The 24,011-nt window shown below is 41.7% G+C and overlaps 2 protein-coding genes across 2 annotated transcripts in view; both read left to right on the top strand.

The window, feature by feature from the left end:
• Window positions 1-933: 933 nt before the first annotated feature.
• On the top strand, window positions 934-8,670 carry LOC111866858 (60S ribosomal protein L18). Its single transcript, XM_023856191.2, has 5 exons — window positions 934-1,039; window positions 1,158-1,244; window positions 5,405-5,611; window positions 7,868-7,991; window positions 8,428-8,670. Exons 1-5 carry the CDS (start codon window positions 1,037-1,039, stop codon window positions 8,571-8,573), a joined length of 567 nt encoding a protein of 188 aa, XP_023711959.1. The 5' UTR covers window positions 934-1,036; the 3' UTR covers window positions 8,574-8,670.
• Window positions 8,671-10,124: 1,454 nt separating this feature from the next.
• Window positions 10,125-24,011, top strand: part of LOC111866849 (sphingosine kinase 2) — a 62,912-nt gene continuing 49,025 nt past the window's right edge. Inside the window, exon 1 of the mRNA XM_023856171.2 lies at window positions 10,125-10,753. Within this exon, the coding sequence (XP_023711939.1) occupies window positions 10,231-10,753 (523 nt within the window). The 5' untranslated portion in view covers window positions 10,125-10,230. The remainder of the gene's footprint in view (window positions 10,754-24,011) is intronic.

Raw genomic sequence — 24,011 nt, 5'->3', positions numbered from 1 at the left:
TGTTAATAAAAGATTCTTTTGAAATTAATTAATCTGGCAAATACATCACCCAGTTAGCTTGATAACCTTCACTTTTTCCAATGGTTTGGACATGAAGAGCGGTCCAAAATTGTATCAGTAACCTACTCATACTGGTCATTATCTGCACTTTATGTCCCCTCACATCACGTAAAATGGAGAGTTGTTCAAGTTTGGATCAGCTGAGTCAAGGACCTGCATTAGAAAGAATTTCGACAACAAAATAAAGAACATAAGACTTGATCTTATGATTAAAGAGTATGTAAAAGAATTCATTGACTCTGTAATGAAGGCACTGAGAAGCAATCATCCTTTTTCAGATACAGTATATCAAGGGCACCGTCATCCCATATGTTAAGGGTATTATTGAGAAATTCAGATGCATTGGAAAGCGTTTCATCACAGGGCCATTTTCAGAACTATCATACAGACCATGGGACACTGATGGAAACTGGACTGATTAACAAATGTTGCATTGGTGGAACAAGCAGACCTCTAGAAGTGTGCATTAGGGAGCACAAATTTAACCTGACACAGGGCCTGCTTCAAATTCAAAATTAGCCCAACATGTGTACAAAGAAGGTGACAAAATATGTTGGAATGGAGAGGTCTCGCAATTTAAAAAATGTGACATGCAGGAAATACAAGGCATCCCCATATAGCTGATAGACCACCTGATCATTCCAGCTTAGACATCTCTCCCATTATTACAGTAGAAGCCGAAAAGACCAGAACTCCATACACACTAGATTGCATAGTATTTTTTTTTGTACCATTGTAGTTGGTTGAGGCACTATGCTACAAGCCGGAAGGTCGCGGGTTCAATTATTTGCGTGGATTTGGCTCAAGTAATTGCGTCTCCTACGTTTAGATGTCGCTACGTGTAGTATTTAGTAATCCGTGCCGTAACCTACGTTGCCCACAATTCATGTTTTGCTGTGGTGCCAAGTAAATTGTGCTTCCTCCCACAATTCAGTTCGATTGCGTTGATACATGAAGGTTCTTCCGCTTTGTGATAATGGTAGGTAGGCATAAGTGATTATGTTTAAAGTGTTATCTGTTTTAATCAGTTTCATAAGCATCTGAGTGACATAATTTATAAAGCTGTAATGAAAAACATGGTACGAATTTATTTTTAGGGTATTGATATCAACCATAAATGGGACCGCAAGGTCAGGCGTACAGAGCCGAAGTCGCAGGATGTGTACTTGAGATTGCTGGTGAAGGTAAGTACATCACATCTGGAAACATGCGAAATAAGTACTGCGCTGTTGGTTATAAATTAAAACGTAAGGGTTTCAAAAATGCCTGGTATAATTTGTTGAGTATTAGGGTGCATTATGTGTGATCGGAATCATTCTGACAGGTCTCAACAAATCAGCCACACAAGTTCCTGAAGATGTATAGAATTGTTTCGTATTTTAATTGCAGTGTTCATAAAATTATTAGCCGATTGTTACATCAGGCTTCAGACAATCTTGCACCCAAACCAGGAATCTTTCTTGACGGATTTCTATGAAGGTCTTTTTTTATATCTGATTGATGTTTTTTCGAGCGTGGAACTCTTTGGGGTGGCCGAAGGGAGGTTTTTTTTTTTTTTGGTGGTTCCTCTGTCGCTCCAGACGTATGCTAAGATGGTACCTTGATCGGGCACAGACTGATATTCAGTGTTTTTGAACTGCACTGTGTGGAAGCAAAAGGCACTGTCCAGAAGAGCCTGGATATTCTTTTTCTTTATCATATATTTGTATTAAGTGTAAATGGTGTTTTTAACGTATGTTTCTTTTTTAATTTGTGCACTGAATAGAGATAGGTAAGATGTATGTCTTTTAGTAGTTAGTAACCTAATCAAAAAATTTCTATATAGGATATGAGGTTCACACAACGGTGGTTATGAAAAATACTGTCTTTTGGGATATGTAGTCCATTGAAATTCAACCGACGTTTCGGAGGAACATATCGCCTCCATTTTCAGGGTTGAATAAACTGAGGAAATTACCAGCATGGCAGCAGATGACAAGCACAGGTTACACAGCGTTGTATCCCAGAAGATGGTACTCTTGAAGAAATATCGTGTCTATTACGGGATCTAAGTGTTCATTACTTATTACCACAGAACCCAGTGTTGAGCCAAATGAATCCAGTCCACAGTGGTACACTGTTTATTTTAAGAGTCCTTTTAATATTATCTTTTCATCTACATCTGAGTCTTATAAATGGTGATGAAATAAATAGCATTTCAGGATTCTGCATTGAATGGGAGGTATGCTGCTTCCACATCAGAAAATCACTTCATTTGTATGCTCTGAATTTACACTCCTTGGTTTCCAGAACCAGATTTTGGATGGTACCTTAACACTTCGCAGACCGGTGATTTAAATATTTAAATCACTCTGGGGACCAGCATTTTTAAACCTACTACCCAAACTTGTGCACTGTTCACTTCAAAAATTAATATAAACTCTCCTAATTAATTTTATGAACTAAAATTTTTGGAGAAGACTTACCAGAGCTCCTAGAAGTGCTTCAGAGTGTGATATTTCTGGAAACATTCCCCTCTGTGAAGAGGCATGACGCAGAACTTGCAGACGTAGGAAGTCTTGCTTCGCTTGTACACAGTGCACACACGGCACTGCCAGAAGGATACTTCCCCGTCGATTGTTCGCTCATCACAATTTTCACAAGGGTATGTTTCCTCATATCACCCGAGAGTCGCCCAGGGGGGTCTATATGAGGCCTCCGTGGGGTGGGAGTAGATGTTCCCAGTTGTACTATGTCTGTGTCTGACGCAGGTTCTGCCGCCACCGTGAGGTCTGTAGCCCAGGCTTTTGCCACATTCATGAGAAATTCTTTGTATTTCAAAGTTGAATTTTCGTTTAGCTCTTTGAAAACCAAAAATGAATTGAAAAGGGCACAATTTATGAGCCACAAGGCAACTTTCTTCGTCCATTTTACTGTTTTCCTAGGAAGGGAATAATAGGCCAAGTATTGGTCAGCTCTATCAACTCCCTTCATGAACATATTGTACTGAGAATACAAAGAGGTTTCTTCTTCACTTGCCCATGTCGTCTTTGAACATTGACCATGCTCAAATTGTGAATAGTGGAAATCATATTCACAATGCGAGTATCCCTCCAGGACTGAAGAAGAATGTCTCCCTTCCTCCTGAATGTGGTGTTACCACGTTTCAGGGATTTACATTCCTCTTTCAGATCTGGAGGAAGGCCTCTGTTCACCCTAATTGTACCACAAATATGTACTTTCCTTGAAAGTAGGGATTCTGCAGTTGCCACACTGTTATAAAAATTATCTTGATAAACGTGATAATTTTGATCCAGATAGGGATCCAAAATGGAAACAATAGTTTCTTGCAATTTCTTGCCTTCACCGGAATAAATTTCTAAATTTCCAATATAGCCTGAAGTGCTTTCCGTGACTACATGAACAAGTAGGCCATACTTTGTGAGTTTCCCAGGATTATACGTTCGAAAATGAAGCCTTCCCCTCCAAGGAATCACAGATTCGTCCAAAGACAGTTGCTGCTCTGGCTTATAAACTGTCTGAAATTTCTCAACGAAAAAGTCTAATAAGGGCTGAATTTTGAAAAGCCTGCCCATTGATTGTGGTTGCAGTTCATTATTATTGAAATGCAAACACCACCATATCTGTTCAAATCTCTTACGACTCATGAGTTTGCCAAAAATGGGAATTTCTAAAAATGGATCAGTGGACCCTAGTCTTTCAAATTATCCCTCTTTGTAAACCCCATCAGAATGATTATTGCCAAAAATGTTTTCATTTCTGCTGAAGTGACATCCACCCACTTCAACACCTTATAGGTACTGTTATACACCTCATGGTGTTGGAGATTGTATCTGTTGGTCTCCTGATACAACATGTCGAAACTATCTCCAAAAAACAGTTCAGCTACTTCAGACACTTGCATAGGGTCCGATGGCATTTGTCTCACCCATGGATCACCAGTAAACTTTCCCAAAGTGGGTGTTTTGTCTGCTTTACCCCATGTGGCTGTCCCCGCAATGCTAGCACTCGCACTTACATCGGAGCTCTCACAGTCGCTTTCACTTTCTCTTCTGGTCACAATATTTTGGGGGCCCCTGTCACTGCCACTGACACTGCCCTTGCCATCAGAAGACGAAGCAGTTGGCAAGTCAGATAACTCATCGGAGATCAAATCACAGATTTCTTCTTCTCCAAGAGCTCGCGCGGCCTTCAACTGCTTTCGTCTCTGAGCCATGTTGACACTGAGAATATCTTGCCTCACACATAGAAGCTTCGACTTGAACAGAGGGACTTTTGTTTATAGTGAGAGGGGAATAGAGAGTGGTCATGTTGCTGACTCGGAAAACAAACATTCCGAAGGTCAGCTACGCAGTACATTTACAGACACGTGGCCACCAAAGCGAGGAATAGTGTGTTGCAACATAACGTGTACTAAAAGCCTAAATCTAGGTGACCGGTCTGTCACGCTTAAAACCCAAACGCCTAGGCCTAGGCGTCCGGTCCGCAGAGTGTTAAAATGTGCTATGATGTCATTTTGAAATTCTTAACTTATTAACCAGGTATGATCTTTCCATTACATTTCATAGTACAGTGTGTATCTTAAATCGCAGCCCAGCTTATTAAATATTTCTTTGTAAAAAAGAGACAAGAACTTGTTAATCCCTCAGAAAGGCTTAGAGCACAAAAGAGACTATAGTAAATGTTAGAATTGATGTTCTTCCTCCTCTCTGTAGTGTTCTACCTGAGTTATCATATTCTGCACCATTTTATGAAGCATAGCTTCTTTAGTGTGTAATTTAGTTGATTTTATTATTCTTTGATTGTCACAGGTAAAAATCCAAGGGCATCAAATGTGAGTGATATGGGAAGCCAGAGTTCTTTGGAAGTTATTTGGCTATCAAGAAACTCTTCCAGCATTTTTGTTGGTGCGCATTGTGGGCATCGGTTAGAACCAGCGGTCCCTTTCATTGTTTTTTAGTAAGGCAACAAACTATCAGAGTATCACAACAAACTCTTCCTGTTACATTTGTTAAAAGAAATAGGAGACCAACTATTTTTTGTGTGACATTGCACACCAGATGCCTATTTTCTGACCACATAGTGCAGTTTTAGGAATTGATGGGGGTTCTCTGCACCTTGAACTGTGCTGTTTTGTGAATTAATATAGCCATAATAAGAGAGCAAACTTTTTCACAATAGATGCATTATATAGGATTGTGTTATGTATGAAATTTAGGAACCACTGGCAGTATCACATCATGTGACAAAGTCTGTACAGCACAATTCCTGCATAAAGTGAATATGCTATGACTAGTCGGATTGTCTGTTCACAGTAAGTGCATTATTTGATTTTTGCTTTCAGCTGTATCGTTTCCTGACCAGAAGGACAAAATCCAAGTTCAACAAGATAATATTGAAGAGGCTGTTTATGTCCAAGATCAACAGACCTCCCATATCACTAGCAAGAGTGGTACGCTTAATGAAGGATCCTTCCCGTGAAAAACTAATAGCAGTTATTGTTGGCACTGTCACTGATGATCAGAGAATTTTTGAAGTCCCTAAGCTAACTGTGAGTACCTTCCTACTTGGTATACACAGATTTACTTATTGATCTCCTGTAATGTTCTGCAGACTAATATATTTACCAGTGTGGTGCATCATGCAGTTGTGGTGGCAACATACCCACGGTTCCATGTGACCAAGGGTGACAGTAGCACATTGCTGGAATAGATTTTATGGAACCTGAAGCTTCATTACCATGTTCACAAGAGCCCTTCACTGTTCCATATCCTGAGCCAGATCAATCCAATCCATCCCATCCCATATCTCTATTTTCCACCCACCTATGCCTTGGTCTTTCCAGTGGTCTCTTTCCTTCTGGCTTTCCCACCAATATCCTATATGCATTCCTCTTCTCAATTCATGCTACATGCCCTGCCCACCTCATCCTCCTTGACTTGATCATTCTAATTATACTCATGCAGTTTTCTCCAACCTCCTTTCACTTCATCTCTCTTCGGTCCAAATATTCTCAACACCCTCAGTCTACATACGTTTCTCCCTTAATGTCACGAGACCAAGTTTCACACCCATATGTAACCACAGGAATACATGCAGCTTTAATTCAGATCAGCCAGTAGAAGCTATGGCATGGGAGTTTTATCTTTGGAACAGACCTCCATTATGCTTTTCTCATTTGGTTATTTATAACGACCCAGGGAGGGACATTCTTAATTGTGAAAGGGTCATGTTTCAGTCATCCTGTACACACAAATATTATGTCAGCATGTTCACAGTAATTCAGGATATTGTCAGCTTTGAGATGGGACCTGAGGTCAGACCTTTATATTGCATTTAATAAGTATGGAAGAATGTCACTAAGATCTAAAGTTAGGTCTGGACAAAGGGACTAGCTATATCAATTGGGCCCAACTGAGTAGACTTTTACCTGAAAATGGGAGACAGAATTGAGTCTTCAAAATGTTGTTTTAAATAAAAAAGGTTGATAATGTCCAAAAACTTGGTCATTGTAGAAATGTTCTTATTTACTGTTTTATTTTTCTTCCTGCCCATTCTTAATGGGAGGGGGAGAGAAATGAAATGCTTTTTGGTAGTTACGAATGTGTCCTGTTGAAAATGGTTCAGACCTGGTCAGAGAGATATGACTAATATGTTTTCAGCAGGTTCTGATTGCTTTGTGATTGGTATGCAGTTCATATGTTGCCAACCATGGTGAATGCCTTGCAGCAAACAAATTTGGTGAAAATTACATGAGCACGTTCTATGTGCAGTGGAACCTCGCTTAACGAGCATAATTTGTTCCACAATCTTAACTCGTAATGCGTAACACTCATTAAGCGAAACAATTTTTCCCATATAAACTAATGTAAAATACGATAATATGTTCCATGCTGAAAAAATACTCAAAAAATTGTATGTATAATGTTTATTCAAAGAAAATTATATATACATTGTTAAGGAGTGTGAATCATCTTCATCTTTTCTTCTATGCGGAATGAACCAACCTGGAATGCGAATTTGATTTGCAGAAAAAAATGATCAAAATAATTAGTTTGTTATTTATGATACATATCTAATTCTTTTTTGCTAGAAAGCTGTCTAGAGACATTTGCTTTGCTGACACTTCAAAATTTAGCGAAAATGCGACACGGCATTATCATTAAATAAATTTGTAGCGCACATAGCCACTGCCTTATTAGGGTGATGCTTCTCACTGTACGATGCAACAGTTTCCCATGCTTTCAGCATTTCTCTTATTGCGCCAGAAGATTGTTGCTTTGCTGTTACCTCCTCCTCCTTCTCTGACAAACTCTCCTCCACAACATCTTGCTGTGAAACACAATGCAACTCCAAATCGTTGATACAGACCAATTGTATGTGCGTGCTAGATCAGCCATGCTCACACCTCGTTCTTGCTTTTAAGTGATTTTACGTTTCATTTCTACGGTTATTTTTATTCTCTTATGGCTGTCTTTTTGCGGCTTTTTCTTCGGGGACATTTTTGTAAGGGTTATTAAACTTTGCACAAAAAAATCACAAATGTCTGAACACAAGTTTGGAAAAATATGTGATCACAAGTGACACTAAAATGCTAGCAGAACGAGTGCTAAACACAGACTTATGTAGCAAGTGCACAATCTGGGACTTCTCCTCTCATCACCCGTTATGCAAAACGTCGCTCATTAAGTGAGTCCTTTTTTTTTTTTTTTCAATTTGTTTTGCTCGTGTGAATTACTCGTTATGAGAGGTGCTCATTAAGCAAGGTTCCACTGTATTTCTAATTGACACACTTATTTTTATGTAGGTATGTGCCCTTAGAGTTACTGAGAGGGCACGAGCACGTATCCTGAAGGCAGGTGGCGAGATTATCACCTTTGATCAACTTGCACTCAAAGCACCAACAGGGAAAAAGACTGTGCTCATTCAAGGTATGAAAAATACAGACTAAACCTAAAATTCCTTCCCTGCCCCTGCAGATATTTGAAGGCACTAATTGAGGTCCTTGAACAATTTTATGCACTAAGCATGATATAAACATTTCTTCACATCACATAACGATATACCACCCTGAAAAGCAAATACTTCAAAGGAAGTTACAGTGTTTCCTACAGAAGTATCAGCAGCACCAAGTGGACTGTCTCACCACACTAAGAATAATAATAATAAAAAAATAAAATTCTATATCATTTGACCAGGCCTTTAAATGTCCGGTAGAAGGCCAATGACAGGTGACCCACCCTTGAATTTAATAAAATCTAGACTGTGTGCTGTGTTGCTGACAACATAGAATTTCAAAGTGATAAGATTACTGCAGTAATTTTAAAACATTTCAAAATGAAGAGAATACACGTCATTTGTTTACAGGACGTCGCAATGCCAGAGAAGCTGTAAAACACTTTGGGCTTGCTCCTGGTGTACCACACAGCCACACAAAGCCGTATGTGCGGTCCAAAGGACGTAAATTTGAACGAGCTCGAGGACGTAGGCGCAGCTGTGGTTATAAGAAGTAACGTAACTGTTTTGAAAACTGAACCTGCATTTCTTTTGCTGTTTGCATCCTTCACTGTAGAACAGTAAAAAACAATAAAAAAGAACTTACAGACTCTCTTTTCCTCTTACACAGACTTCCAATCCTAAAAATCCTCTGTAATGAAAGATTATAACTCGAGAATGTGTAACATAGTTTGTAAGTCAGCATGCTGGCCTTCCCATAGGACTGAATGCTTTGGACATGTTTCTTCTTAGCTGCTGATTGTAGCAGTATTATATTTGACATGTTTCAAAGACTACCGATCTTGCTGTGTTTGTAATTGTTGACATAAACAATATTTTATAATTTGCCAGAATCTGCCTTCATGCAGAATTTCATAGTGTCGCTCCAGTAGTATATTCGATACTGTCATATGCTGCTTAATATATGTTGAGGGTGGCTACTGCCTTCAGAGTATTTTATTCACACTTATCACGTGTTTAGTACATGGGAAAAACAGAGTAGTGATGAAAATTTGAAAAAAAAATCCACAAGTGAATAATTTGATATTAAACAAAAAGAATTTGTAAAGCTCTCAGAATGAGATACAACTCGTGGAACTCAGTCCCCTAGAAGCCACCAGTTGCTCAGCAACACAATATCTCAACATTTTATGGAACCTAAATTTCCAGTGCTTGTTCAGAAGGTGCTGTCACTGGTCCTTATCCTGGGCCAGATTAATCCAATCCCACCCAATCCTGTTTATCTAAGGTTCATTTTAATATTATCCTCGCACCTACATCCAAGTCTTCATAGTGGTCTCCTGGCTTTTTTGCCCAAAACCCTGTCTGCATTCCTCTTCTCCCCCATGCATGCCACATATCCTGCTCATCTCATCCTCCTTGACATTCCAGTTATATTTGGTGAAGAGTATAGGTTGGCTCAGGATAGGGACCAGCAGAGGGCTCTTGTGAACACGGTGATGAACCTTCGGGTTCCATAAAATGATGGTAAATTCTTGAGTAGCTGCAGAATTGGCAGCTCCACGAGTAAGTAAGTAAGAAGAGTATAGGTTATGAAGCTCCTTATTGTGCAGTTGTCTTCCAACCTCCTATTCTTTCATCCCTCTTCAGTCAAAGTTTCACACCCATACAAAACCACAGCAAAATGATAAATGTATTGTCGCGTTACACAGGTAACACGCGACACATCATTTTGCTGTGGTTTTGTATGGGTGTNCTTGGGTGGGGGGCAAAGGGCGGTCGGCGTGTAAGGCTGGCAACTTTACCATCAACTGTGATCCGATTGTCTGGAAAATGTGGGAGCCTCGACGTCCCACAACCATAGGGGCCTGATACAGCTATATAACGATGGGTACAGATGAGCGACCAGTTTTGTATACGAATGTAGATGACAGTAGTGGTATGCCGCGTTGACTGCACTTTCTCCCATTTATGTTATACAATTGCCACCACCTGGCCTCAGCAGCTCACTCTAACAGTTTCTTATTCTCCCAGTAGATGGCGAATAAGTGAGGAACTATGGCCAGAGCACTGTTACAATTGACATGTTGCAAAATCAGGGCAGTCGATTCTCATGAATCGAAGTATGTGACGTCCGCGCATCTCTGATGTCACTGATTACGACAATTTCTGCTGTGCACTGCTGTTTGTTTAGTTCGGTTTGGTATTGGGAAGATGGATGATGTTAGTGTGCACGGTGCTCCGGTGTTAGAAGAAACGTTTTACATTCTCTCGAAGAAGAACACTGTGTATCGAGTCAAATTAACAGAGAAAGGACTCAGTCTGCAAAAGGAAAGTAATGGTAGTACAAAAATAGAAATTATTAGGATTAATGACATCGTCGGCTGTCGGTGCTTGAGAAGCAAACGGAGATCAGCTGGATCTTGTGCATGTCATCCAAATGCTATTAGAAGAAATAATTTAAGAGTTGTAGATGAAAACTCTAGCGAGCAAGATGAGAAGGACATCAGTGCCTATCTATATATATACGCGTACGTTCTTAAAAAAAATAGAGTCAAATCGGGCCAGAAACGAGAACGGATGACAATCACGTTGAGGTTTCGATCATTTGACAAATACGATGACAACATGAGGGAAGCTCAAAAGTGGAGGTTGGCTGTCAAATGCCTCATCAAGAATAAGGCAATTCCAAGGGGCATACTGACCAGCGAAGATTCACAAGTCACGGCCCAGTCTTGTAAGTACATTTGTGGCTAGCTAATATTTCTTGGCATATGTGACATTTAACTCTTTCAGATCAGCTGTAGACTAGACACGCCTGTATGTCATTTTGCCGCCCCCGTGCAGATGATTAACGCTGAATATTACCCAGAAATGGACAGTTCTGTCCATGAGTAGGATTTGCGATATATCGTACTATTACATACAGAATAATATCTGAGTCATTTGGGTAAAAGTAAAGTTCTCCTTAGGTTTAATTAGTTAGGCGCCAAGCCATGGAGATGTATCGCCACCATTCTTAACCTCGGCACAAGATGAAACTGAGTGGCCAGCGTAACGCCCTGACCGCTTTACCCGAAGTAAACAACCCGTGGTACCAATTGTATAGGATGCTGGAAGGGCCCCAGAGTCAGTCTGGACGATATGGAGAAGAGAAAGGTCTCTTGCTTCTACAAGGACTCGAACACTGACACCTTGGGTCTTCCAGCTCCTAACGTAGTCGTTATATTGACTGAGCTGTCGCGTACATTGTAATACTGGCAGCAGCACTTGTATTCCACAAATATTATTTTTGTGTTTTTCGTTCTTAATATCATACTTATTTATGGTGTATGTAAGGGCTCTGACTGTGTAATTTATTTATTAAAACCGTCACAACACAACTATATTGAGGTCAGTGCCTAGTTTGGCTCTGATTGTAGCTTAGACTGTATGGCGTCGAATGGTAGGAAGATTAATGAGCGATGAGTTGTGAAGGATGTGGAAGGAAGTGTGAGTCACTTCAACCTGCAACCACGGAATTGAGGAAAACCACGAAGCCCCTCAGGATAGGCGATATTCCGGTGGAGATTCCAACCGAGGAACTCCCTAGTACAGGGGATGGACAAAAATATGGAAACACCCAACAAAAAACACATTACCGTGACTAATATGGAGTAGGACAACCTCAGGCTTGCAGTCTCCTTGGAGTGGATAAATAGAGGTCCTGTATGATTTGCAAGGGAATCTTGTACCATTCTTCCTGCAAAACATTGGCAAGTTCTGTTAACGATGATGGAGGTGGGTAGCGCGCACGCAGATTGCTTTCAAAAACAGACCACAGAGGCTCAATAATATTGATATCTGGCGATTGTGGGGGCCATGGCAGACGTGACACTTTCATCTTCGTGCTCAGAAAACCAGTCCTGGACGATGTGAGCTGTGTGAACACGGGCACTGTCGTCTTGGTAAATGGCATCACCATTGGGGAACAAAGTTTGCACCATGGGATGGACCTGGTCGCCCAAAATGGTCACATAGTCGTTGGCAGTGACGTGACCTTGCAGGGTAATGATGGGTCCGACAGAATACCACGATATGGCTGGCCATGCCATGATCAAACCCTAGCCATGTGTCACTCTTGGCAGCAAACAATCTGGATCGTAAGCATGGGATGGCGTTCTCCAGACGTAAACTCGGCCAGAAGCCGGAAACAGTGTGAAGGTGGACTCATCCGACCAAATGACCGTCTTCCATTGCTCCACAGGCCAGGTTTTATGACTTCGGCACCACACCGTCCTCTTAGTGGCATTTTGATCACTGATGAGTGGCTTTGGAATTGCAGCTCGTCCAGAAATACCCTGCTTGTGGAGTTCCCTTCGTACTGTTTTGGTGCTGACAGGGTTTGTGAGCATGACATTCAGTTCAGTAGTCACTTTTGCAGCTGTAGTCTTCTTATTTTTCGTCACAATCCTACGCAATGTTCGTCTGTCTTGATCACTAAACACACATTGCCGTCCACGCTGGTGTTTATCGGATGCGGTTTTTCCAGTCCTCCTGTATGAGGTCATAATCTTGGATACTGTGCCTCGCGAAACACCAAAACCTTCGCTACCTTGGTTACGGAAGCACCCACCATATGGGCCCCAACAATTTGCCCGCGTTCGAGTTCTCTTAGCTCTGACGTGATGCACTAAAAAGTGCACAGGACACTGTCTCGACAACAAATGAAGTTTGCAACGTATTGCGGAGGTTGCACAGGTAGTGCTATTGCGCAGATAAGACAGCGTCACCTACAAACGTCGCTAGAATAAGCACTTCAATTCGGGCATACATTTCACGAGGTGTTTCCATATTTTTGTCCATCTCCTGTACAAGCCAGAAGCGTTCGTTACTGCCTAAAGCAGCTTGTTCTGTTGACCTTTTTCTGCTGGCAGATATTGAAGAATCTGCTAGATTCACATAGACCATGAAGTTAAATGTAAATTTGTGCTCAGTGATTATGAATTAGTTTATACTTTGCCAATTACTAATACTTCGGGTCTGGTTCCATGGTTTGCGGCCTTGTGTTGTATTAGGCCTTCTTCTGACAGAGTCACCGTGGTCTGCCCGTCGCTGCTAATAACATTTCATGTAATTGTTCACTCTTTGAAGTGGAAGCAGTTTTGTTGCTGACAGCGGTTTCGTCGTATGGCGGTTGACAAGTGGCCAGTAGAAAAGTGACGGGATTGGTGGTGGTTCCATAAGTATGATAAAAGGCCTTAATATGACCTCCAGTTACAGTAGGTAACGGCTGAACTCCCCTGAACTTTTTATTTGGTTCCATTGTGTGGAGCCATTGTGTCTGCTGCAGCTTTGTGTGGCATTGGTGTGTCTTTTGTTATAACAGGCAAAGGAGGAACTGCAGTTTCCATTTCCTGCACAAGATTTAGTCGAACGGATCGTCCTTGAATATAGTAGATTTTATGCAACATTCTATGACAGATACGCCGCTCACTAGATGACGTTTGAATCCTCACTGTGTGGTGGTGCTGTGTGGGAGTATCCCAACATGAAATTGAGAATTACATATTTTTTATTAATCTTTCAGCCCCAGAAGGGACAAGAGATCACAGTTACTGCAGCATGCAAATCATAAATACTTCATTTTCATGTTGAATATCGGAGACAGTCTTTACTGTGTAAAGATTTTGACAGCCATTGAATTAGTCTCGCCCTTTACGTTCAGAGTAGCTGACGTAGTTGTGAGATTTATTCCAACTCTTATTATTATTAGTGTTGTTGTTGTTGTTGTTATTATTATTCATGTTTTGTAAATGCCGTATTAGTTTACGGAACAAAGTATTCTGTACCTCAGTTTGTATAGCGACGAATTATAGGGTGGTTAGGGAACAGTGAAATGGAACGCACGTGAGGGGAAACAGTCATGGACTACATTGTGGCATAGCCCCAGCATTTGCCTGGAGCGACGAAGGAAACACTTAAACTGACAATCAGAATAGTTGTGCGGGGCATGACCTCAGGAATAATAAGTAGGAAAGCGAACCATCCAATATCAGATAATCTGTTCAAAGGTAAAGGCGATCCACATGCAGGAAGTGTCTTGCAGTTTCTCGCAGCTGAACTGATATAATATCGTAACAAACTGCAATTGAAGTTTTGTGTAAGACAGTTGTAGCATTTCTGCGTCTAGGCGTATGTCAGTAGTACAGTACTTTTCCTTATTGCTCAATTGATTAAGCATTACGCCACGCATACGTCCGGTGGAGGTCAGGCTTAGGTGTACCATTCTTGACCTTTGGATTGCCTGTTACGTAATGAACCAGAGAAACGCCCATTAAAAAGAAGGAAATTGAAAATTTCGGTACAGGGATCATATTTTATACGAGCATGTGTAAATCCAGAGAAAGCCATTTCTTATTCTGGAAAGACGAATATAATTCAGAAATAAATTATTTAACGGAAAGAGTAAAGTTTAGAGGTTTGTTAAAATAAACGGCACATAGGCAGTAACAAGAAACTGCTACTGGACCTTAACCTGATCCAAGTGACTTAAGTCCACGCCTTCACAAAGTACATATCTATCTCTGCGGTCAATTTCAATGTAAACGTTTCTGTATTGTGGGATGTGACGCATTGTCGGTTCTGGATAGGTTATAACTTTTCGGAGGACCGTGTTGGTCAGATCATCAGGGCGGAAGGAACTCATATCTCCCAAGTTTAACATATCGTCCCATCTATGCCTAGGTATTCAAAGCGGTCTCTTCCCTCAAGGTTTCCTGCTACAGTTTAGTCCATATTGCTCATCTCCCCGAAACGTCTTGCATGCCATACTCATCTTTCTTTGTTTGATAATGCTAATACTATTTGATGAAAAGTGCGAATTATGAAGTTCTTAATTTTCCATACGTCTGCCTCCGCCTTGCACTTCTTCTTTCTAAGATTCAGATATTCTCAGCATCCTGTTCTGAAACACTCTCTGTCTATACTTTCTCTTTAGTGTGAGCACGCACAGGCACAACAGTTGCAAGAGTTGCACTTTTGTATATTTTAATCGGTATGTTCATACGCGAATGAATGAATAGTAGAGGTCGTACCTCGAAGTAATCTGCCCTCAGTTTCCACATGAATGTAATATTTACTCTCTATGGTCATTCCGAAATGTTTGAACGTTGTCACATTTTCAGAAAGTTTGTTAGTTTTTATTGTTTCCCCTTCATTGTGGTGACGAGATATGAATGTATACGTTCCCTGTGTTTATTTCCTGACTAACATCGTTAGTAGCGTCAAGCAGAACATTTTGTGTAAGATTTGAGGCTTTCACGGCGGTGACTATGAAGACTGTGCACTGTCTGCTTTTACCGGTTCTCACGGTCTCTTCGCTTGCAGATTTCTTATATTTTTTCTACCCTGAAGATGGAGGCGATACGTTCCTCCGAAACGTCGGTTAACACCACATATACACGGTGCCAAATCCCAGAAGACTGCTTTCTTCAGAACATTTTGTGTTTCTCTTTCTTGTATGTAAGTTTTCGCCCATTAAATTAACATATCAACACACACCAGAAGATCATGTTACCCATTCGATTCAAGTTCTTCGTGGTTTCCTCAGATCTACGTAATATCTTCTAAAGCAGCGTCATAAGGCGCAGAGATAAATCGCTGCATTGTTTCAGACCTTCCAAATTAGGTAAAGCGCCACACACATGTTTGCCCATAATGGCATAATTAAAGGTCTCGTTGAAATACAGTTTAATTAGCGTAACTAATTCAATAGGTATGCCAAATTTAATTAGAATGTTGTAACAAAACTTATCTTCGAAGTGAGTCATAGACCACCCTGAAAAACACCTGCTCTATTCAGGTGTTGCTTTCAGCATCTGACGAAAGCGGAATGGTTGGAAGTTTGGTCCAGTCCACACTGGTCTGCTGCAGCAGTAACGCTTCTGACTTCTGTTCAAGAAGTTCCCGGTTCGAACCTCAGCACCGGCATCGACGGTCCTGACGGAGTTTTGCCATTATTTTCCTTCAGTTCCGCCATATAATTGCCTCGATAAAAACCTTAAAATAGGCAGTGACGCTTCCTTCCAGATCCTTAACCAGTTCACTATCACTGTCATGTGATCATTCGATATTACATAGTCTGGCAGGCCTTCAAATAAATTACCAAATAAAGTACGCTACTGGTGCTCCCCAATATTTTATTTCATATATGGAGTTAACCTTGAGAGAAGAATGTTGATAAGATTTTGTATGTAGCTGGCAACAGCGATACGCCATCCACCAAGCCGAAAGCCACAGGTACAGGTATAAAATCAGCGGAGATAGGAGAAACAGACAGTAGAACATCTTCAAAATGACGGCCAGCATCTGTAAAATTGTATTTTTTGTATGCCGTTGTTTGTAATGTAATTAAGATACTTTGTGATCGTCAACACAGCAGTTAACAATAAAACTGGATTTTTTTTTTCAATGGGCCTAATCCTTCCAGCCGCACTGTGGCCCTGGTGTTGTCACCTTAAAGGACACCTCTTCAAACTGGGACTAAGTGATAGTCCCACTTGTGAGAGGTGTCAAGAAGAAAATGAAGCAGCCAGACATATCCTGTGCGAATGTGAGGCCTTAGCTTATTTAAGATGTCACTTGGGTCAATACCTTATGGAACCAAGTGACTATTTCGACGTCCCCACGTGCAGTCCTATGCTTTATTCGAAGCGCAGCATTGCTGAGGGGATAATCAAAAGGGAAAGCACAATAAATCACTGTAGGTCGAGCCGCAAGGGCTGAGAAGGCCCACCCCTTGTACATTCATTCATCATTCATGGCCCTGGTGTCGACTCAACCTCTAACAGAAATGGGTACCAGGAATGTGCTTGGAATATTCTTGGGGGTAAAGGGCGGCCGGCGCGTAGGGCTGACAACCTTGCCGCCATCTATGAGCCGTGACACTAGATAATGTGGGACCTTCAACATCTCACAACCCTATGGGCCTCCACGGCCTGTTACAGGGATAGCTTTACTTTTTTCTTTTTTTCTTTTTTACTTTACTATTGAGTAATATGCACTACATGTTTTCGTCATAATAGATCATCATCAGGTGGTACGTGAATATGCTGTACGTGTCCTTGATCAGCTGAACAGTTCAACAACGTCGTGTACTGACGCACTGCTTCACGATCTACTGAGATTCAAACACGTAGTGGGTATACTCATTTAACAAGAATTATTAGTTTTATTGTTAACTGTTGCGTTGAAGGTCACAAAGTACCTTGATTGTCTATAAAGTTGAACGACAGATGGAAAGATGAGAAATGTTAATATGAGGACGGCACAGGGCGGCCCAGAATCGTTGGTTTCGGCTGTTTTGAAACACTCCCTGAACGGAAACAGTGTTTTACATTAAGATTAATAAATTAACTGTTCTTTTGACAAATGCACTTTTGCAACTAAACCGTTCTGTTCTCGGTTGGTGACAAAGACAGGTTGGTTTATTCCGCTGCAGCTAATTTCAGAGGTAAGGAGCACCAACGTGCGAACCGCCTTCCTAAGTACCGTTCCGCAGTTACGCCTCACTGGCGTCGGAACTGGGTATGTAGCCGGAAGGGTATCTGTCCAGCTCATGTTATGCAGCAAAGCACAGTGTAGATTCGAGAATTTGTTCCTACATGCATCGCTATTTGGAACGATATTATGACGTTTTAGGGCAGAGAAAATGGCTCCGTGTAAAGCCCTCCAATTAGACGCTGTGTACACCCGTTTACAGTTTACGGATCAGCGTATGTGACGAATTAACAAACTCCGTGGTCTGTAGTCCGCAAGCGAACTATACCGACCGAGCGACCGCCGCTTGTCGGAGAAGTTAGCACCAACTTTTTGGGATATAGGGTGTCACGTGTTGAGCGCAACGGTTCCCCACGGTCGTTAATCTCGGTTTTATAGACCGGAGCCGCTACTTTTGCATTCAAGTAGCCCATCAATTATCCTCACGAGGGTGAGTGGACCCCGTTTAAGACCCACTACTTCTCAGAAGATCTGGTAGCGCCGGGAATTGAATCCGGGACCCCTGGATCTGTAGCCAGGAACTCTGACCACTAGACCACAAAGACGGTCAGTTAGAAATATATATTTTATTAAATGATCTACAAATAAGAATAAGTGAAGGAACCTACCAATTAAACAGCGTATACTTTTTGTCATAGTGCCTTTAAATGTCTGCATCCCACACAATCATTCGTGCATCTATACGAGTATTGTGTCCTTAAGTATGACTTAAGTCTAGACCCATTACAGCCCCCAGATGCTCTAAGGAACCGGTGCCCATATTTATGGCTTTCAGGTATTCTCTGGAATTTGTATCCCCGATCATAATTCTCAGTTTATGAAGCGTCAGCCCCTGATATGTCTCTCAGACATCTGGGGGGGGGCCTGTATCCCTGATTACGGCCTTCAGATGATTCCTTGAATCACTGTCTCCAATTGTGACTGTCTGAAACCTTCTGGAGCCTGTTTTTTATTTGGTGCCTATTCGCTTTGTTGAGAATGCGGCCCTTATTATGTCTGTCAGATATTTTATGGGGCCTGTGCCCCAAAATATGGTTGTCAGTTATTTCACGCAGTCCGTGTACGTGATTACGGGTGTCGGATATTTCACTGGGCCCCTGATTCTCCGCCACTTAAGAATCCCATGCCCCCTGAAACGTTTTGTGCTGCCTTATACACGTTAAGCTGTTTGTTTGTGTCTGATATGGCAGAAAAGGGTGCGCTGTGCGTCACTGCAGGGCTGAACAGACTGACAGCGCATTGCAAGGCAGTGTTCCTCTGTGGACTGATTGATTTGTGCGTTCTTTAGAGAAGCTTATAGAACTACTAACGCCATATTATGAATCTGAATTGGTGTCAGCTGATGATCCCACTGTCAGGACTGTAATGAAACGGCTTTATTTTATTGCGGACACGTGCTAAACCCTAATGACTGTCGCAAGGTCTCAGTAAGCAAATTAATTAATTTACTCAAGATGAGGTTTAAGTACCGTGTTGGTAGAGGTAATATATCCCTCCGTGACGTTGATATCAGCGGTGCAGACTACACGGTGTCAACCCAGAAGACCGCAATAAGTAAGTGATGGAATTACGCGATAGATTTTTTTGATGCGATGCAAGAACGGTTGTACACTTCTCTAGGATGTTCGTGAATCCTGAATTAGAACGGACATGCGCCGCCTACTTTAAAGCACCGAATTTAAATGCACCACAAAAAACGCTCAGGATAGCCGTTCTCGGGCTCGATGTTAGAACCCAGGGCCTCCAGATGAGAAGTTTTTGTGTTAACCGTTACACAGCAACTTCAATAGCCATCGATAAGGTCTATGTTTAGCAAGACTGGAAATCAGTAAACCGTACCGGAATGCACACAGTTTCCACATATGTCGTTTTCGTTCTGAATATTTCATGTTCCCAGACAACAGGTGAAGACATAGCAGGCTGAGATGTCTTTAAGTATGTTCAGTAATGAACTGTAAAGTGTGTGAATTAGTTATAATTACTTGTAGTCACGGATCTGTAAGAGTTCAATAAATTCAATTACCAGTCGAAACCATGTATGTATGTATGCACTCAGTCACGTGACAGTATTTTGTTCTCATCTTCCAGCCAATGAATTCTATTTCGTCTGCGGCCGTTTCACTTGTGTTGATCGGACCAAGTTTCCATGACCACTGTCAATGATGATAGATTGTCCACTTCGAAGCTTGACGAAAGTCAAGCCTTTTGTAGTTGTAATTCCCATTTTTGCGAGAGAGCTATATTATGCAAGCACTTAGGGAAGACTTGTCTTTCCTTGGAGATATTAATAGTTCACCATTCTGTAGGTGATGATTTTATCACCACACTCCCGGTTGTCCTAAAGTTCTCAACCCACAAAATAATCGATTTCCGGTCGGGAACCGGACCTCTGGGCTTAATTCTGAAGTGAGTACGGAACGTACGCTGCACCGCAACGTAGGAATGGTTGTTCGAAAAATAGGCTTCGACAGCAAACGCACCCTGCTCACTCGTCCACCTCATGTTTCCTACTGAGGGGTACTATACAGAAACTTCCGCGACTGCTGAGTTCGCCGAGCCTATCCCCACTTTTCTGCGACCTCCCCTCCCTTCACAACGCGTCTTCACAAAAAGGAAGTTTCTGCGCCCCACTCTGTATTATAAATAGGGAACTGGCAATTTTCTCACTGAACCGAGAATACAAGGGAACAGAGAGAAGTAGAAGGAACATTTCTAAAGAACGGCTGGAATTCGCATTCCTAAATAAGCCGAAACTTAAAAAGTGTGTGGAAAAAGAAATGTGGGAAGACAGAGGAAGAGGTGGACAGAGTCATGCCAATACTTAATGCATGGAGTGAAGAAGAATTATAATTTTGCAGTAATTGGAGCCCATAGCGACTGAATGCAGCATGAAATATAGGCCGTAAGAATAAGTAGTAGGCCTACAACACATCGCAGAAGGAACTGCAGTAAAATGTGCAGTTACTGATAACGATGGAGAGACGGTCCTCTGGGATACGGCGTCATGTAGTGCGTTAAAGTCAACCATGTTTTGGAGGAACATGTCACCTCCATCTCCAAGTTCGCCCTGTTCTCTCATAGAGTCAGTGCAGACTGAGGACTTGCCTATTTGTTTAATCTCTTCTGTGACTGAGCCAGTATGAACTGACAGTTGCCCTGCGGTTCCATCCTATTTTCCCATAGGCCTGTAAGTCTGAGCTTTCGGCAAGTGGAATTATCTCTTTGCTACCAGCATCATGCTGGTTTCTTGCTTGGCATACTTTTTACCCTGAAGATGGAGGCTGCTTGTTCATCCGAAACATCTGTTGACTTTCAGCGAACTAGATGACATATCCCAGAAGATATGAACCTTAATAACCGCTGCTGTGAGAACTTTACATCTTATGTTCATGTTAATATTTATTCTGAGGTAAATTTCAAAATCGAAACTTCATGGCTCTGAACTTGGTCCACTCTTTTTTAAAGACATTCCTCATAATATGAACTTAGTCTGCACACCTGTTCTGTTTGCAGATGATAATGTTACAAGAAGGTGTGCATTGTGCAGTACAATAATTACAGAAACAGAAATATAATTTATCAAGCCATATTTCTACAGCCGTGAACAGAAGGGTCATAGCTATTAAACATATTTAATTTGTGATAAGAAAGGTTTATCAAATTTGCAATTAATAACAAGTCAATATCTGGTATGAAAATATGCTATAGTGATAAGTAAAAGCAACCAAGTCCCAAGTCCTACAAACTGATAATCGACGATATTGATAAACATCGTATAGAAATCGTAATTCTACTTGTTATTCATTCATGTAATAATAAAGATATACATTGTAACATACAGGGTTATTCAAAAAGAATGAACCGATTTTATTACACAATACTTTATTAAAGGAAAGTAATACAAAACTCCAGCCAAGTCACAAGTATTCTACTCACAATCAACTTTTATTTCCTGTCTTGGAAGTGTTCAGTGTGGCCACCACCTGCAGCACGGGCAACATCAATGCGATAAGAGAATTCCTCCCAGGCGCGTATTAGCATATCACGATGCACTGAGTTAATCGCTGTTGTTATTCGATGTTTAAGGTAATCGAGGTTAGTGGGTAGCGGTGAAACATAAATGTGATCTTTTACATATCCCCACAAGAAGAAATCACACACGGTGAGGTCTGGGGATCTCGCAGGCCAAGCACAAAGAGCAAGGTCTTTGGCCCCCTTCCGACCAATCCATCGCTGGGGCACTTTTTCATTTAGAAAAGCTCGGCCCATCAGGTACCAATGGGGCAGTGCTCCATCTTGTTGAAAAATGAAGTCATGCAAATCTGCTTGCAGTGAAGTGAAGAGCCAGTTTTGGAGCATATCGAGATAGGTTTGTCCTGTAACGGTGTTTCCTGAGACACAGCACAGAAGACGTTCACCTTAGGGAAATCTCTTTCGTGCTCAACTGTTTCATGTGGGTGCTCTGTTCCCCAAATACGCACATTGTGACGATTGACTGTGCCGCTCAAGTGAAAAGTCGCTTCATCACTAAAAATTAAACGTGAAATGAAGGTTTCGTCTTCCATCATCTCCAGCATCGAATCGCAAAATTCCATCCGCTTCCTTTTGTCGTCATTGGTAAGTACCTGAACGAGCTGCAGTCTCTATGGTTTCAAATGTAGACGTACTGTTAGCACACGCCAGACAGTGGATTGAGGGATCGCAAGCTCACGGCTAGCTCGATTTGTTGACTTCCGCGGGCTCCTCTCAAACGCAGCACGGATTCTCGCCACTTGTTCCTCCGAGACTCGTGGTCGTCCTGGACTTTTTCCTTTACACAGACACCCACTCTCTTGAAACTGTCGAACCCACCGTCGAATGTTCTTAGGACAGGGCGGATTAATGCCGAATCGCCTTCGAAAAGCACGCTGCACCGTGACAACCGAATTTGTTTTCGCGAACTCGAGAACCCAGAACGCCTTTTGCCGAGGACTCGCCATTCCGAGGGTAAACGAAGAACTGAACGTTGCCGGAAGAACGACGCGACTTCAGCGCCCCCGTGGCAGCCATTCACAACTTAGATAACTCCTCTTTAAAATGGTCACTGACTCGTTCCATGACGATGCTTGAGAACTGAAGCAGTGCGTCATGAAATCTGTTCATTCTTTTTTAATAACCTTGTATATTTAGTACTGAACAGAGCTATTCGTTGTAACTGTTCGCCGCTGTTCGAACCCATTCATTTTCGCCTGTTCCGGATTCATGTAATGATGCTGTCGGTAGCCCAGACTGCGCTGGGTCGAATGACAGGATCATTAACCATTTGGAGCCCGAACTTAATATAAAGAATATTCAATAATTTAGTTCCTGCCTTTCAGAGAACATAGTGGGCCTCAATTCCAAAATTAGTCCGTTTACGCTATTCAGAAAATAGTTTGTCTATTCGAAACACTTTAACAAAATTCTCTGGACAAAATTCAGAGGCTATTAGGCGCATTCGGAAACCCGAGAAGAGCCTATCAAGTTTTCTGAGTCCTTAAGTTCATCTGTACTCATGGAATAATTCGTGAACCACTCTACGGATTTTCATGCAATTTCGTATTAGGAAGTTGTAATACAATTTGTGGATATGCTTCCATTTTAATGAATATCCGACAGAAGTATCTGCCACTTTACACGGAGACCTTCATGACGTTTCTGCGCTTCTCTCGAGCTTACTTCGCTAAACATTTAACCGAACCAAGAATGTTTCGAATGAAAGTTGCAGAGAAAAAGAAACGCGTTTTCTATGCAGTGCACTTTCCCCACAAGACTTCCAGTATTCGCGATGTTTGAACAGAAGAGCCAGCGTGAGCACGTTTCCGGGTTCGTGTCAGCACTGATGTCCTGAACACACCAGAAGATTACTCGAAGTCTCTTATTCTTGGTCATAATTAAACTAAATATTTTACTGCGCTAATTTATAGGTCTCCTTTCATATAAATATACGTTTAAAATGTAATTTACTGCACTTCCCGAAATCTTTTATTCTTGATCCTAATAGGTCAATCTGATCTTCACGGAAACAGATGTGACAGTTGTTTCAGAAAAAGATCACAGCCAAGAAAAGAATATAAACGGAGGAATGTCTTGGAATTTGCGCTGAAATCGGGTTTGGGTTACTATTTCATGGTAGTGCTATCATACAGTATGACTTTGAAACATGCATTAAACAGTTTATATTAATTTTTTTTATTTGTGTAATAGTAATGAGCCGGGATATCTCAGTCGGTATAGCGACTGGCTACCTGCTGAACGATCAAGGGGTCGGAGTTGGAGTCCCGGTAGGGTCAAGAATTTTGTCTTCTCCACGTCGTCCAGACTGGCTCTGGGGCCCACCCAGCCTCCTATCCAATGGGTGCCGGGGGCGCTTTCCCCGGGGGTAAAGCGGCAGGCTTGTGAAGCTGGCCACTCACCTCCAGCTAGTGCCGAGGTCA

This window comes from Cryptotermes secundus, unplaced genomic scaffold (genome assembly GCF_002891405.2).
Source record: "Cryptotermes secundus unplaced genomic scaffold, Csec_1.0 scaffold643, whole genome shotgun sequence".
Taxonomy (NCBI): Eukaryota; Metazoa; Arthropoda; class Insecta; order Blattodea; family Kalotermitidae; genus Cryptotermes; species Cryptotermes secundus.
Note: the sequence above shows the minus strand (reverse complement) of the source record. Positions and strands in the feature narration are given on the sequence as shown.